Source organism: Oxyura jamaicensis, chromosome 8 (genome assembly GCF_011077185.1).
Source record: "Oxyura jamaicensis isolate SHBP4307 breed ruddy duck chromosome 8, BPBGC_Ojam_1.0, whole genome shotgun sequence".
In the NCBI taxonomy this organism is placed as follows: domain Eukaryota; kingdom Metazoa; phylum Chordata; class Aves; order Anseriformes; family Anatidae; genus Oxyura; species Oxyura jamaicensis.
The window spans coordinates 14,678,860-14,695,967 of record NC_048900.1 but is presented as its reverse complement, the minus strand read 5'-3'; the positions used below and the strand labels follow the sequence as shown (position 1 = coordinate 14,695,967).

The 17,108-nt window shown below is 39.5% G+C and overlaps 1 protein-coding gene and 1 long non-coding RNA gene across 2 annotated transcripts; one reads left to right on the top strand and one right to left on the bottom strand.

Moving 5' to 3' along the window:
* Positions 1-861: 861 nt before the first annotated feature.
* PDC (phosducin) lies at positions 862-6,166 on the bottom strand. Its single transcript, XM_035333925.1, has 3 exons — positions 5,989-6,166; positions 3,815-3,975; positions 862-3,124 (listed from the first exon to the last, which is right to left on the bottom strand). Exons 1-3 carry the CDS (start codon positions 6,047-6,049, stop codon positions 2,597-2,599), a joined length of 750 nt encoding a protein of 249 aa, XP_035189816.1. The 5' UTR covers positions 6,050-6,166; the 3' UTR covers positions 862-2,596.
* Positions 3,000-16,883, top strand: LOC118171112. The gene is made up of 3 exons (XR_004753042.1): positions 3,000-3,909; positions 14,892-15,037; positions 16,632-16,883. It is a non-coding gene; the product is annotated as an uncharacterized LOC118171112 (long non-coding RNA).
* Positions 16,884-17,108: the final 225 nt, after the last annotated feature.

Below are 17,108 nucleotides of genomic sequence, written 5' to 3'. Positions count from 1 at the left end.
GCTTGGTGTCACATTTCTTTTTTTTTTTTTAAATTACATGTTGAAGGAAATCCTGCTTAAGCATGCTTAATCTGTCTTTTAAATTGGAGTGTCAGCTTGTTTCTTACAACTAGCTGTTAATGTAGTTTCTGGGCTGGTTATTGTTTGTAAGGTTTTTTTGCTTTCAGTCTGGTTTCTCAAAGAAATGAGACTTACGTGATTAGACTGCTAGTGTCCATCTCCTCCTAACTTTTGAACCAAGCTTGATGAAGAGAAAGAGTTCTCAAGAGTGTTAAACTCTGGCCAGTTATGTGGAGGTTTTCTGGTGTGTAGAGGACAAACTTTTCATACCTCCTGTTTCAAACATTTCACCCAGGACAAATGTCCTGCTACTCAGGGAGCTAGTTGTTTTTCTGATGAACTGAAGGTAATTCATTAGTTTCTGTATAACCTGGTATATTAATATGGGATTTTCATAACGTTAGGTGTACCCGCAAAGAGTAGGTTTTTGAAACTTTGACATGCTGATGCAAATGAAATACTAAGATGTAGGTGCTTTTAGCTGAGGGGCAAGCATCATGCTTGTTGAAGGGGAAAAGGTCTGCTGTAAGGGAACAGAGTGGTGCAAGCTTTATTCCATCAGGACATCCACCAGAAAAAAAAACAAACTTGTATCACTCTTGTATTCATTGAAATTTATAACACGGAAATCACTGAATTTTGGGAAGGCACCGTTTTACGCTTCTTGGTGAAATGAAACCATTAATTGCTTTACAGATTGAAAGAGATTGTGTTGCTGAGATATGAAACTTCATGTTGCTTTATTTCTGTGAGGTGGGGTTATAAATACTCCATTAAAACATTAATCCATAGCAAAACAATATTAAAAATAGAAATTCAGTTCAGTAGTATTTTGATGGCCATTAAAATTGGACAAATGAAAAACTGGATTTTTTGCCATTTTTCAAAAATGAGGCATAAGTTGGGTCTTAATCATTTTGTTTGAAAGGCTCTCTGGTGAGTCCTACAGTAACTTTTTAAAAGGTTATGTTTTTCAAAAATGTTTAGAGCATTTTTATTTACTATTATTTTTATTTACTTTTAGAAAGTAGTGTTACTTTTGGTTATCTTATGAATTTTCCATGCAAAGGAAAAGTGGAGGAAAAAAATGTGTTAAAAGAGTAAACAGGAGCCTGCTTTTTATGTGGTCATGGAAGTTGAGCTATGTGGGTCATATCACTGCAGCAATAGTTCCTTGATGCTAGTCACTGAATTCCAACTGATGCATGTTCAGACTTGTCTGTGGTGGGATCCTGATCTGAAGCAGAACTGGAAGCTCTCGCTCTAAAGTGAGCGAAATTTGAAACTACCAAATCCATTAAAAACCGGTAAGTGAATCAGGTGAGTGTCAAAACTTATCTTTTAAGATTTTGGTAATCCCAAATGTTATCAGCTAAACTGTATCAACATGTAGATATTTTTTAACTTCAGAGCAAGATACAGATATTTCTGTCTTCAAAGTAAAGTTTAGCCATTAGATTTGCCACAGTGCAAAAGAAGTCACTGAAACATTACTAATGTTTTGCTGTTTTGTATCAGAACTGGAAGAGCTGGATGTCTTTATGCCTACAGGGAGGGGGAGAACCAGTTAGTTTATAGTGAATTTACCATGTATCTTCCTCAAACAGGTTTATAAACTCTAGTTCTTTGCAGCATCCCTTTCACTAAAGCGAAAACTTTGAATAAATGTTTACTAATATTTCCCATATTTTTAAGGTTAGGGGCATATATTGCAAGCATATTTCACATGCCTGATGGCAGGTTTTGAGAGCTGTTAAGTTTTATTCCAAGTTATTACATAAGCACAATATACTTCTTCAGTAGCTTGCAAATATTTAAAATATTACAGTTCAAAACATACAGCAATGATAAACTGAAATTACTAGCTAATTGGTTTGTTAGTGGTTTTGATGGCAAAGTTAATAAAAGCGATGAGTTAACTTCTGTATTTTCACAATTACTGAAACTTAAACGCAGAAACGTAATGTGCTGCCCATGGCGGGGGTTGAAATTAGATGACCTTTAAGGCCCTTCCAACCTGAACCGTTCTGTGGTTCTATGAGATACCTAAGCCATTTAGGAATGCAAGGACTTCAGGCTATTTGTTTGTCCCTAAAACTGCAGGATGAGGTCTTGTTGGATGAGGTCTTGTTCCTACTGAAGGTGGATGGAGAAATGAATCTCTTGAGCCAGGCCTCTCCATAATTTCAGAGCCCGGGGATAACTTTTCTGTGAAGAGGGGTAGGTCAGTTCTGTTCCTGTTGAAATGCAGTAGGTCTTTTGCGTGGTTGGGCCCTTAATTTTGTGTGTCCCTGATTTCTTAGAGATCACCAATGTTATCCCCTGTTCTACCTATTGCTTGTGGCCGTTACAGAAATAAGTATGTGCAGGACTGGCTGTTGTATGTGTTTTCAGTAAAACTCACGTGCTAACAGATAAGGAATATATGTGTATCTTACAAATAAGTTAGGAAGCAAGGAGATCCTTCTCTAAATGAGATGGTTGTTACTGAGATGGATTTATGACATACTGAGGGGAGAGTGAGGACTGTGTCTAATTATTCAACATCTTGCTCATCGGTGTTACCATTTCCCAGTGCTGGAAGCTCCCTTTCAGGTAGCAACCCATACTCATTTAGGAAAGACTCCACATCCACGGCAAAGAATTCCTCGTTGAATTGTTCAGAAACGCTAATGAAGTTGCTCAGGAGCTCCCCACCCTTGTAGACAAGCAGGGTGGGAAGCACTTCATCTGAGAAGCGGTCTCCAGCCCCAGTGTTGGAGGCCTTGATCTTGCAGAACTTCACGGTGGCATACTCGGCAGCAAGGCAGGTTAAGCTGCTGTTCAGAGCATCACAGCCCTTGATGCCATCTTCATAAATGTGGACGATGACGGTGGTAGTCTTCCGTTCTTTTTCAATGGCTTCCAGGAACTGTTCTCCGTTTTCCAGCTCACACAGATAACCATATTTAGGCCCAAAACTTAGCCTCTGGTGCATATCCTGCATGCAGCGTTTGCGGTATTTTTGTAGGCAGCTTTCATCTTCTTTCTCATCTTGTATTAATTCATACTCCTGCATACTCATCTGTGAATATTGAGAGAATGCTATATAAATCAGTGTCAACAAATGACCACTCAAACAGGAAAAGTATAAGTTGCTGGCTAAAGAGTGCTGCATAGAAAGCTTAGCAAGAAGACCAAAATCCTGGTGTTTCTTTAATGTCTATTGAGACAGGCAGGAAGATCCCATATCAAGGTTTTTAAGCACATTAAAAAACTTTCAATTTCTTTAACCAGGCATTTGAGTGCTTGCACTCCTGCACTGAGGCAGGGAAGGGAGCATGAAAGGTCAGACTCAAAGGATTGTGTGGTATGTTGTTGTGAAGTATTCTGCTTATTTTACAGAAGTTAGACCCTGCTGGAGAGAGGGCTAGGTAGACAGTTGGATCTGTATTTTAGGTCAGGTATTGCTATTTTCATGGTAAGCAAGTCTTCATTCTTTGAATATGCTCTTGTTCTTCAATGACACTATGTAGCTGCATGCCACTTAGTAGTATAATCTCTGCCCAAGAGGATGCTTTATATTAAATTTACAGTATAAATACAAAGTAAACTTACTGTCAGTAGTTCTGATTTGTTCTGTCTATATGACAAGACTCCTAAACTGCCAAGGAATTGAGTTTGGCGAATTCAGGATTTTCATGTTTATAGACTTACGCATTTTATACGGAATCAAAATGTATTTATTTTGCTTTTTCTTTTTTTTCCCTCTTACCTTACGACAGAATCTCTCTCTGGTGTCTTTATCATCTTTACTGAAAGACCTGTGCGGTGAAGACATTTGTCGAAGAATTTCTTTCTTGCTCAAGGGTAAGGAATCTCTGTCTTCGCTTTCTAATTTAAACTTTCTCCAGTCATTGATCACACCTTTGGGTCCTGAGAGAGAAGAAGTTAGATGAAAAACTGGCTGCAACAAGAATGTCTTAAGTTTCTACCCTTTGTTGGCTTGTCCTTCTGTGCTGCAATTTATCCACCACTTTTCATTTCAGAGCACTCTCCAGGAGTGCTGAAAACCAGAGTTTTGGAACCAGTGTGTTACATGGACCTCCAAAAAAAAAAAAAAAGTTTCTACCCTGCATCGCTTAGGTGGTCTGGTACATGTCATGATCCTATAAAAGGATTTTGGTGAGCTACATGAATAGTTGAAATTGAAGCCTGTTAAAACGGATGTCTTGGCTAAGGCTAATGTTTTGTAACTGTACATTTGTCCATTTTTATGACCAGGGTCTTTGAATACATACCATACATAAGGAGTGGACATTGATAGTAAAGCTAAGAACACAGGACACTCAAGATTTTATTTTATTTTATTTTTTAAAGCCATATGAGTTCTCTTGGAAGAGTAACCTGTAAGGCATTGGTATGATAATTCTGATTGTAATGCGGATCTTGTTCTTTGGAGCTGGTTGATTGACTAAATTTGGTTGGGGGTGGGGGGCATTTTCAGTTCAAAATTCCAATGTTATTTTTCAAAACAAAACACTTAAATCTGCACCTTAGATTATAAAGCAAAAACAATGAATATTTCAGTGTTGTCAGAGGTGAATGGAAGATTTAGAAAAGGCTAGGTAAGAAGCTCACCCTCTCATGAGAGAGAGGGGAGAGTACTGCTGCCATTTTCTGTTTTGGATTAAATTTCAACATCTCAGAGGCAGCTAAACGCACTGCGCCCCTAGGTGGAAAGGGAAGGTGAATTATCTTTTGCAAATAGGATTCCAAGATAGGAATTACCCTGAAAGTCTTGGCATAGTGATAATGATTTAAGTATACAGTGACCTGATTTTCCAAATTACTTAGAAGCCTAAGTGTGGATGTTGTGCCTATGTTTAGGTCTCTGGAGGGGGAAAAAAATCTTAGCCAACAGCAGCAAGGCTACTTGGGAAAGAACCCTAAAAACGATTGTTATAAGAGCTACAAGAGTTGTTACAGCACAAGAAAAAGAAGCTGTTGGAGCACAGAGAGGGATGATTGTCTTAAAGCATACAGTTACCTATTAGGGTGATAGGATGAAGAGAGAACTGTAGAACTGAGTACAATGTGAGTGCTCATAAAAATTCATGGTGATTGAGGGCTGGTTTAAAAAGAATTGTGGTCTGAGCAAGGATGCTTTTAAAGCTTTTAAATGCTATGCTGTATTTGCCAAAAGGATTTATAGTTTTAACACTGAATGTTCCTTCCATAAGAAGGTAAAAAAAATCTTTTTTTTTAAGTGAAACTTTGCAACCTAATTCTAGTGCATTGTGATTCTTGTTCCTACTCCCCACCCTTCCCCCCACAGAAGAAAGGCAGTTTGTTTGTGACTGAAACAAACTAATAAGGTCTGCATTGGGCAGTTGCTGTCCTCAGGTGTCTGAATTTGTCATTTGTTTGAAGTACAAGAAGGATTGGTGTCAAAATCAGTTTGATGTTACCTGCCCTTCTATGAGGGGTGTCACTTAATCCAAAATATCACAGAGTCATAGAATATCCCAAGTTGGAAAGGACCCACAAGGATCCTCGAGTCCAACTCCTGGCACCACACAGCTCTACCCAGAAATTCAGACCATATGACTGAGAGCACAGTCCAAATGCTTCCTAAACTCTGACAGGCTTGGTGCTGTGACTGTTTCCCTGGGGAGCCTGTTCCAGTGCCTTACAACCCTCTCAGTGAAGAACCTTTTCCTGATATCCAGCCTGAACCTCCCCTATTGCAGCTTGACTTCATTCCCTTGGGGACTATCACTGGTCACTGGAGAGAGTAGATAGGCGAATATTCTCACTGGATTTGCAGCATATATTTCTCTGCAAGGATTTTGGCAACCCAGTGAATATACCTGGATTCTAGGCTTTCCTACTGAGCAGAGACAGTTTAGCTTTCTTTTAGAAAACACGTATAGTCAGTTTTCTTGCCTGTGTGTGTAGCTTGTCCTTCAAAATCTTCTTCCAAGCTAGTGTTTGCATTTTCTTCCATTTTGGTCACTGGTGCAGGAGATGCTGCAAGTTCAAAAAGGAGAGCAATTAATAACAGGATGGAAAAGGAAATAAGTATCCTTACAGCAGGGTATTTCCTGTAGCAGTTAGGTATCAGCGAAGATCAAAACACGTGATAATTGTAGAGCTTCTCATCAGCTTGTAAAAAGCAATTAGGATGATATGTCAATCTCTTCTTAAAGATCTCTGGCCAAACCCTTACTGAAAATGCCTCAGCAAGGGTTTCTTCACTCTACTGTTTCTTCTCAGTCATCAGAGAATATTCAGAACTTGGTGTTCTGAACGTAGCATATAAATAGTGCTAGTAAAGCTTTGTGCAAGGGGAATGGTTTCCCCTTGGAAGTGGGAACCTATTCTCCAAGTCCTGCATGTGTGTCCATTTTTAAGGAATGCCTGAATAGCTCATTTCTCATATGGAGGATGGAGCTGAGTATTTGTACTTCTTGGGCAAAGAACCTCTGAATATCCTGGAGCTAGACTGCTTGAACTGTTTATTTATTTATTACAAAACTGAAAAAAAATAATGTAGGGTTTATAAATCATTTTCCTCTTCCACCTGTTCTATAAAAAGGCAACCCCAGGAGCTAGTCCCCACCCAGGGGATACTCAAATACTGAGCAGTGCTCAAGTAACATTCTTTTTATGTCTTTTATAATGGAGTTTTTGATGGGTGAAGTAGAACCACTGATCTTTAAGGGAAGAGAGAAGTTTCTGTGTGTGAAGAATTCAGAAGAAGAGATGAGTTTTGAGTAATGCCAGAGCATTACAAAGCAGCAGGATTTGACCAGAGCATTTGGTCTCAAACTCAGCTGGTCAGGTTGATGTTCTGCTGCATCCTGAAAGTTCTTGGGGTCCTGCAACTTTCACAAGCAGATCAATTTCCTGTGTTAGATGTATATACTGGGAGAGAAAAGTACTGATACTTCAGATCTATGTTTGGTATCCTACATATTCCTCTGTATGAGCTCAGCCACCACCTAGTAATGAGTCTTTTCTTGCATTACACATCAATCAGAAGTTTCCTTTTTAGTTTAAATTTTTAATTATAGTATCATGAAGTGTCACTGTCCACAGGAGTCTTAAGGCAGAGAATTTGAGTGCCTCCATTCACCTTAGACTAGTTTTTAGCTTTAGGTGTTCAGATGTTAAGATAGGATTTGCCATGAAGTCAAATAAATCCGATCTTGAAGCAAATACTTAAATGTTATTATACCATGAATGTCATGTTTAAAAGTTGGTGGAGAGTTAGACCTGTATGACTTCAGTGTTGTAGTATGTATACACAAGAGGAAATGGACCTTCGTTTTTTACCTATCAGCATCAAGGGGTGAAGAGGAATAATGGCTGAGCAAGGCACAAAGAATCTGATGCTTGTGTGTATTGGGACTAATTCTAATTAGTAAACATGGATATGTCATTCCATACATATATTGGTGGCAACTAATCAAACTAGGGGGAAGTCTTGCAAATTAGTTTTGGATAGAAGTAGGTAATGAGTTGGTAGAAATTCCATCTGTAGATGACTATAGATAGTATAGATCCCAATTGCTGGGTCAATTGCTATTCAGTCAATTCTGAAATAGAAATATGGAGCTAATCCCTTTTCACATGTGCAAAAGTAAGAACTGTCATGTCAGTGATATACTACTACATGGATAAGCTGGGCCTTGTAAGGCATTCCCATCACTTACACTGGTGTCTACAGAAAGCTCTACTGTGTGCTGATGCTGAGGAATTTTTTTTCTTTCATGGGGAAAGAGAAGGTTTGATACTTTGCTTTTTCATATCTTTTAGCCCTGAAAAACACTAAAAACACAGGATATGATGCTAAGTGGCCTGTTGCAGGCTTGAACCAGTAATGGGCCACATTTTAGGTGAACAGTAATGATGGAAACTGATTGCTTAATGAATGAAAACTCTCTTGAAAATTTGTGTTACTGATCTGTTGTACCTAATAAATCTGAAAAGATTAGGTGACTCATAATAACACCACGTTGCATTTCACCACTGTTCTGAAGTGTGACATGAGGCAATAATCTTGGCAATACACAGACCAGTAAGCTGACCATAGGCCTGGGAGTGGGGAACTCCTCAAATTTAATCCTGGCCCTCAGCTGAGTCAGACTGTGAGCCTGGAGCAAGTCACGCAAATCGTTTTCTGTTCCTCTCAGTGGAGTTATAAATATTTATAGTTCTTAGCTCCGCGCTGCGGGCACTGGGTTGTCCAAGCCAGGTGTTTCCCAATTAGCCACCTGAGGATAAGGGCAAATGAACATGTAACTGCAAGGTGATCCGTGGGAAGCTCAGCTAATAGCATGAGTTGGCTCTCCTCTATACATACTCTTCCATCCAAAAAATCACAGTGAAAAAAGGTGTAAGCTGTTGCATTTACTGTTTTGTGTGGGTGATTTCCTACCCTAATGCGGGTAGGAGATTCTCCTATGTCTTAGCGAAGGATATAGACATGTTCTTTGTTGCTACTGTTTGTTGTTGTGGTTTGTTTGTTGGTTTTTGTCGTGGTGTAATGAGGCAATCATACAGCATTTTCCAAAGGAAAAATATAAATCCCTAGTATTTGGGTGCTACCAGGTCTCGAGCATGTTGTATAAGTGCCTTCAGGTAGAAAATATGCCCAGCCGTTACTTGTACAAAGTTTTAAAACCACGAAGTCAGCCTAATGCTGAGATAGTAAAGTAGGCTGTGTAAAAGAACAGTTTGTAACGACCCAGCACAAGGTGCCTTGGACCTGAAGTTGCAACTTCCCCTGCTGTATAGGTGCACAGAGCTCTGGTGTGCCCGGGAGCAGGGGCAACTAAAGCTGTCTTCTGAATGAGTCAGCAGCTTTCCGAAGAGTGACTGCACCATGCAACCCTATGGCTGGACCAGTGTGCGTTCACACTCCCATCTGCCAGTGGACCATAATTAGTTGTCTGACTGTACTGCCTTTCAGAAATGTAAGGTCATCTGTTAGCACAGTGCTATTAAACCTGAGTCAGTCATACAGCCTGGTGGACCGCAGAGCTTGGAGGCAGCAGTTAGTTGCAAAGGGGTGGCACAGGTGAGGATTATATGACCATTGGGGAATTCCTTCTCTTGTCACTCTTTGGTGCAGCTGTACACGGTGACACAGCTTCTGTTCAAATGTCTCTGGGTTACTTTGCAACAGTTTAATTCTCCAGGACTTTCGGTGATGAGGCAGGAGTGATTTCTGAGCAGAAGCTGACAAATGCACTCTACAGGGTAGCTTTGTGTGTGGGAAATAAAGACTATGAATTCAGTTTCACTTATTCTCTGTTACAATACTTAGATTGATGTTCTCCTGTAAGGCCACAGAAGTACCTAGCTTCTCCATTTTTATCTTTCTTATTTGTGGGCCACAGGGTATCCAGAACCTCTCAGGAATCCAGGAATTGACACAGCATAGCCCATCAAGTTCAGTATCCTCTGTTTGGTGGAGGCTTCTGTGAAAGGCATCAAAACCAAGTATAAGAAAGTGTGTACATCAGATGGTAATAGGACAATATATTTCTAGAGAAAGCTTTTTCCTATTTCCATTTATAGGGTTGGACTTGCATGCTGGAGAACTTGTTCAGTTGCAACCATCTCATATAAAATGTCTTCTGCTTTAAACCTTTTTTTAAACTTTTTTTTTTTTTTTTTTTCATGGAAATGTGCCATCTTGGAGTTCAGCTAAATATTCGTTCTGTGTGGGAGCACATGATGAGAGCCAGAACATCCTGAGATGATGGTCAAATAAAGTGATAACATAGTCACTAAAGCTATTAGTTGTATCAGCTAATTCTAAGGAAGTGCCAATAGACTTTTCAGAGCTCCGGCTGCATTGCTGTTAGTCAAATTTTTTTCTCTTTGCAACATTTTAAGAGCATGTGACGTGCCAGATGAATAAAAATCTTGGGGGAAGGGGCATTTATTTAGAAGATATATTGCATTTTCATTTATTTTTTTATCATTGCTTTTGACAACTGAAAACTGTTCCCTATGTTTTTATTTGAAAAATGCTGGGGTGTGGGGAGTTCCTAATCAGTTCTGCTGATCATCAGTGCTTTAGACCATCCTATGTAATGACGTGTAAGGTGACTTCCTGTATATATTTTAGGAGACTGATAATTCTATAACTTCTTTACTTCCCTGTCTTACTGTCAAACTTTGAGTGAACAAAGCAGAAAGTAGTGTTTCTTGGTAGAGGGTATTTGGGACCTTCCTATGTCTCCACAGCCACATCTTCAGCAAAAGCAAAGCCCAACTCCCTAGCATATGCTTGAAGCTACAAATTAATTTCTGTGAGCTTTGGAGCTGTCATTCAAGGATATGTAGTTCCTGGCCATTCATGTTGCTGGTGCTTATCCTTCTCTTGTGATAAGACCAGGCAGGGCTGTCTTACTACAGTACAGAAACGACCATTTATTAAAGTGTTTCCTTTTAACCAGTATGAAATAATTCTTCCTACTTATATAGTAAAAATATAATGTATTTTTGAGCTTCACAGAGTAGTTTCCTGTTTTTACTATTCCTATGCATATTGAAATTTCAAGGTAGCTCAGCAAGAAAGCATGTTACCTTTGTATTTGTAATAATGGCTTATTTAATCCTTGTAAGATATTGCAGCTGCAAATGCAAAAATAGTATCTTTAGTAGTAAATTATAGTTACAGGAGAGAGGGAAATAAAAAAATAAATCTATAAACAAACTGTAAAAGGCAAGATGTGTTCTGTAAAGGACAAAGCCAATAAATAAAAATTGCTTCCTAAAAGAAAAGTTTTGCTAGTGGTCCAATAAGTAAACACAAGAAATATTTTTCTCAAAATGTAAACAAGCTCTAGGCAGAAATTCACTGCTCTCCATATGTGCAAATCCCACTCAAAATGCAGTTCTGTTTACATAAAGTTGTAAATCAGCATCATGCTAATCCCCAGCAATCAGTGGAAAATTGCCTATGAACTATGAAATTTAGGGACTTGTGGAAATGGAAGAATGAAAAGTAAATGATGACTGAAAGCCGTCTTCGTCAGTGAGCTGCAATTGCAGGTTCGTATTGAGCTGTGTGTGGGTGGTTGGCTAGCCAGTGTGTGCACCCAGATTGTCCAGTTGTCTCCTGCCTCATGGAAAACATGATTCAATATTAACAGCATTTCCCTCTCTCAAAACACTCATTTACATCTCTCCTCTCTACTGTTTTTTCCTGTTTTCCATTTGTGGAATTTCTTCCCTGCGAGGCTTGTCCCCTCTATTGTTTGATCAACTTAGAACTTACCAGGAAGATGGAAAGTTGATTAAGCACGCCAAGAGGAGTAGCTATGGACTTAAATGCTTAGGTTGCTAGACATTGGAGGAAGCAGGTGAAGTCAGATACTCTGAATGGTATGTTAAGTGTCAGTCTACACACTACTCCAAATAGACTGGAAGTAATACTGTAGCAGCTATTCTGACTTCAGTTTCTGAAGCCAGCTTTTCTGACCTGCAGGTCTGCAGCTATTCTGACCTGCAGGTGCTTGTGTTTTCCCATGGGCTTTGTCCATGAGAGAGTTGTGGAAATGCAGATACAGCTGTGAAAATCTCATGTTGGGAGATATGAAGAACTGCTCCCTTTAGGTTCTGCATGATCCAGTAATGAGATGTCAATTTCCTCTTGCAGACTGTGTTCAGTCCTTTCTCCCAGACACTGGAACGCGGCATCGTCCGCCCCTGTGTAGGTAGAGGCAATTTTCCAATACAGCAGAATCAAGAGCCCTTCATGTGCGAGACCCTGCACCTTCTGTTGGGACAGGAGGCAGCACCTTCTGTGCTAGCAACGGTGACAAATTTCTGAGGAGCCTAATCTAAAGCTTATCAATGTCATTGAAGCCTTGTCAGTAAATAAATGCACTTGTGCACTGCAGGATGTAATCTGCACTAGTGAACACAATTTGTGTGTTTGAGGTTGTTTGCACGGTTTGGTTAGTTAGGATATATGTGCTTCAGACCCAGACATGATCTGTCGCATAGCTGCTATAGTGACTCTGAAGTCACTGCATTTGTGACAGATTTTTCGTTCCATGTTCATGTTGTGTTGTTCTTGCTGTTGGCTAAAACACGTGTTTGCTGAATAAGAGACATAGGGGTGAGGGTGAAGTCCATCAGTACCGAGTATCATCAGCTGGTCCAATTAAAAAATAATAAATCAATCCTTGATCATGTATGTATTTAGATTTGCAAATGGCATTAACGTCATTACATAAGCAAAACCAATGTCAAGGTCTGAGGTCAGAATTTCAGACCCATTGCCAGAGCACTGCAGAGGCAACTGAAAGCCTTAAGCGCCTTTAATCATCCAGAGCAGATCAGTGACGCCGGGCACCAACCCAGGTAGCTGCTAGGCAAAGTACCCACAGCTCCTGTGACCTTCAGCAGCGAGTGGCTCGCTCTCAGTTGTTGTGCTAAACACCAGTTTCAGAGCCAGCCTTCACAACTTCGGTCGCCCCATTTGACCATTTGCACCAGTGTAGTGTTGCTGAGGTTTGTGAATGCAGACTTGAGTGGGAAAGTGAACATTTTGTGGGTTTACCTAGAGGATAACTTTGCTGGGGTATCACATAGTGATTAGATCACTGTGTTTGGAGAGGAAAAAAGATATCTCAAAGCTGAAACAGGACACTATTAGCTTAAAGAATAGGTCTTATGATAGGAAGAGAATATAAACCAGGAGGGGCTGACGCAGAAAGCTGTCAGCTTCACTGCAGATCACTGTGACGGATGAGAGCGTTACTGGATTGGATTATTTGGTCTATCCGCTTTAGGAGAGTTATGCTGTTCTTTATTTGTAAGATGGAAACATTTTAAATAGATGCAGTTCAATGTTTCATTTATCTTTAAGGCTTTGCCAATTAGGAAATTCCCTTATTGTTTAAATAACATTAACCAGATATAAAACAATCAAACAAAACATCTAAGTTTTGTGTATTCAATGGTAAATGTCTTTTGAAATTCAGGATTTGACTCAGGGTTTGAATTTTTGGAATGTGTGCAGTTACATATTTGTTAGTATGGTGATGCATATTTTTACTCTTATCTTGTTTTTAATAAATGTGGATTTTATCAAATGGGGTGCAGGGGGAGGATGGTTGGATGCCAAGAAAATATCTATTTGCAGCAAAAGCAGAGCAGCCAACATTTTCAAATGCAGATATCTGAGGCTACAAACCTCAATCCATGTTTAACCTCAATGCCTGACCTGATTTGTCCTTCAAAAGTCAGGACAGATGTTCCAGTTGATGTTTAAGTATGTATTTAGTTTCTGAACTCTAAGTAGACATCTGTACACCTGCTAGAATTGACATGTCCTTGAGAGAGTTGGTTGGAGCTTTTTGCAGGTTAGCAAATGCCCGCTGAATAGCACAAAGCCACAGAGGGTTTTTTGTTGTTTTTTTTTTTTCCTTCTTCAAGCCCGGTGGGTGTTTGGCAGTGCCTCTCATCCCAGTAAGTTGTCAAAAATCACCTATGATAAAGCTGTAACTCTGACAGTGTCCAGAGAGAGATGTTTAGAACGGTAGATGGCCATTTTTTTATGAAATTGTTGTGGAGTTAATTGAAAAGCTAGAGGAAGAAGTACCTTGTAGGCACTTCGAAGGGAGTCTTACTGCTCCCTTTCTGGCAAGAAGAAAGGGCCCTGCAGGGAGGGCTGTGGCAATCAAAACTTGTGAAGTTGGGAGAACATCCACCGACTGTTTGGGGGTAGGGTTTCATCGTGAGGGCTCTGGATGTGCAAAAAATTGCCTGCAGAAAACAGTTAGCAAAATAAGTTTGTCTGTGAAAGAGTAATATTTAATTCTTCTGGTCTTTCTTAGCTTGGTTGAAAGTTTTTAAAGAGTGTATACTTGTATTTGTAAAAGTATATCAGTAGGCATTCTTGCTTTTGCTTTCTTCATATCTACAGTTTCTTATCATTACCTGCAAAAGGCAGGCTTGACTGAGCCATCAGGCTCAGTATGAATGCAGTCTACATAAACAGTTTTACTGTCAGATTTGATAGAATAAGCCAATTTATCAGAAGTTGTTTATGACAACTTTCAAATTCATGTATTTTTCATTCCTGGCTTTCTCTGACTGTTAATATGCATCCTCTGAGATGTGTGAAGATTTTGTTTGCCATGTTCCTGTCATTTGAAAAGTTGTGTTAGCTTCCAGTTCTTGCTTGATAACACTGGATTAGTACCTCTCTCTGCAGCTGGACCTGCTCACCCCAGTTGGGTGTCCCTGTGCAGATTCTAATGCTTTGGGCAAGCTAGGGCAGTCACTCTTGACAGGGAGTACTTTTTAACTTAATGGTGGCTGTATTAGATTTACATGTGTCTTTTGATGATGATTCTAGGGTAAGATAAGTCAGAGCAGACCAAGAAAGACTGCTCTGGTAAGAAGGAGGGTTTTGATGTGTCTTTGACCTGTGCTCTAAAGAAGCTCTTGGGTCTTGCAGCTTGCTGCTTTGGAATTCTTCCTTTAGGACTGCCAGAAGCAAGCAGACAGGCATGCTTGCTTGTAGTTGTACTTGCTACTCTTCAGTTGCAAGTACAACCCCCCCCTTTATTTTTTTTATAATTTTGGTAGACAAATAAAGCTGGCTACATATCCTTAGACTCCACCAAGTACATCTACATATTTTAGAAGAGTTGACAGTTGTTAAACAAGTGTAACAAGATATGAACTTAAGGCATCAACAGTGGGAAGCCATTTTTTTTCTCAACATGATCTGGTCAACGTGTGGGGTTGCTTTACAGAAAACAAGCCTGTTGCCTTTTTCAGGTGTCTTTTGGTTTTGTCGACCCTTCTAGGAAGCTGAAGAGACTAGCTGTGTAACACAGATCAGGCTGGGCTGGTGTGAACCTTTCACCTTCCTTGCTGTTATGTTGTTAAGCAGATACTCTTGCTGCATTAATAGCTTTCACTCTATTAATATGGGAAGAGCCACCACCTAAAGGTAGGTTGGGTACACGGTTCTGTTCTCTCTTCCCAACTGTCCACTAAAGTTTCTTAGGCGCGTGGAAAGAAGAATGGAAAAATGCTTTTCTTCTGTCCTTAACGCTTACGCTAACACAGTAGCTACATCTGCCAGTATTGGATGTAGAAATATTTTCCCTTCACAGAACAAAAAGTGAAACTTGCTAGTTTGGGGATTCATTTCCCCAAATTTATCTTATATTATCTATTATTTATCTTATTTTATTTTATTTTTATATTATTTATCTTATATTATCTATTCATTTCCCCCATATTTATCTTAAATGAGAAGATCTGCATGTAAAAGTGATATACCCTTGATTTGTCAAAAGGCAAAAAAGACACTGAGGAGAACACAGGTAATCTTGAATAAGATCAGCACATCTTAAGTGGGAGGAAAGAAAGTTTGCTCTCTTGAGCTGTAGGGCTGTGCCAGTTGGATGTATTACAACAGCATGATTTTTACTCAACTATTTACAAAAAAAACGGTTATAATGTTTTAAAAGGTATTTGATTAAATGATGGATGTCCAAGTCCCATTCCAACCAGCTGCAACTTCACAGTGTTTATGGCGGGATTACCTGGCCCTATTACTCACGTTACCAGGAATAACATCTCCTCTGTATGATCCTGACATTCCTGTGGCAACTACAATTGAGTGAAACAAAAGCAGTAATAGGAATGTGTTCCTTGTGTTACTTTTATTAATGAGAAGATGAAAGCCAGAGCAGACAATAGCATGTGGCCACAGAGAACCATGGAGAGCTGTAATTTCTACAGAGTTTACATTGCTTCTTGGTTTATTCCTTTCCTGTGTAACTCTTTTATACCATTGGTATCATTCCAGAGGCTTCGTATTTTTCTTCAGCTCCTGTGATTTATTCTTAACTATAAACAGTGAACTTTTGCCAGCAAAGTTGTAAACAACTTTACACGTGGCTTGTAAAAATGCAGGAGATTAGAATTAACATTTGTGCTTCCTTTACAGACCAAAACTATAAGTACACGTCCAGTTTTCCTATAGCAACTAATGCATTTACACAGGTTTTCTCTGAACATGAAAATAAATGTCACACCTTGGAGAAAAGGCCAATGACTTAAAAGACATGCCTTCCCTGTCCTGCTCCAAAAACATAGCTCAGATAAACAGCAAAGTAAGTCCTTTTCCTGGGACTTAAATTTATGTAGAAACTGGGGTGTAAATTCTGAGCAAAATTTTCTGTGTAGATCTAGTTGTTCCTAATACTCTATCATGAGATTCTGAGTGTTTTACCCTTTCCCACGGTCAGGCTGCAGTTGCATCAATTCATAATAAGCCAGTCTTGTTGCGGTGATCTAGTAGTGTGTTTTTTTTTTTTTTTCTTGAAGGTTTCCAACATGCATCTCAACACAAGAAAAGAACATTAACATCAAAAGAAAATGGCTTGTTGTAACAAGAAGTACAAGATACAAGGAAGCTTATTTGCTTAGGGAAAGTGGGGGAAAAGAAGGGAAAGGGGAAAAGGAAAATGAACAGGAACAAAATAACCTTATCTGAAAAAGATCTTACTGTGAATGCCTCTGATTCATTTCAGGTGTTTCTTTTGTGCACAGCAGCACAATGTGTACAGCAATACAGTATTCAAATACCAATTTACCTCCCAGTGACAGGATTTGGAACAAAGCCGAAGTTCAGCATTACCTATCACCTGCGTGATACGAAAAGAACTGCTTATGCAAAACAGAAGAAATAACAGTATTGCAGTCCTAGGTATGGGCAAAGATGTCTTTATTCCTTTGGTTTTCACTGCTAATTTCAAGGGGAAACTGACAGTGTACTCAACAGCATGAATTTCTGGTGAATAAAATAGGAAGTGAATGGCAAGTGTCTGAAAAGAGTGTTCTTTGCCATAAAACGTGTGTGGGCATCTTGTGCTACATCCCCCACCAACTCTGCAACAGCACTACTGAGAGGTTTGGTGCAGCTGTTGTAGAAACTTGATGCAGACTTTAGGTACGTTCTGTAAAGGGAGTAGCTCTGTCTTGTCACTGTTATGGCTGAAGTGATAAAA

Coding starts and splice junctions, on each gene's coding strand:
- PDC (XM_035333925.1), bottom strand. CDS start 6,049: ATGGAAGAAAATGCAAACACTAGCTTGGAAGAAGATTTTGAAGGACAA. Junction 3,976..5,988: donor AGGACAAGCTACACACACAG/GCAAGAAAACTG, acceptor CTTCTCTCTCAG/GACCCAAAGGTGTGATCAAT. Junction 3,125..3,814: donor GAGAGAGATTCTGTCGTAAG/GTAAGAGGGAAA, acceptor CAATATTCACAG/ATGAGTATGCAGGAGTATGA.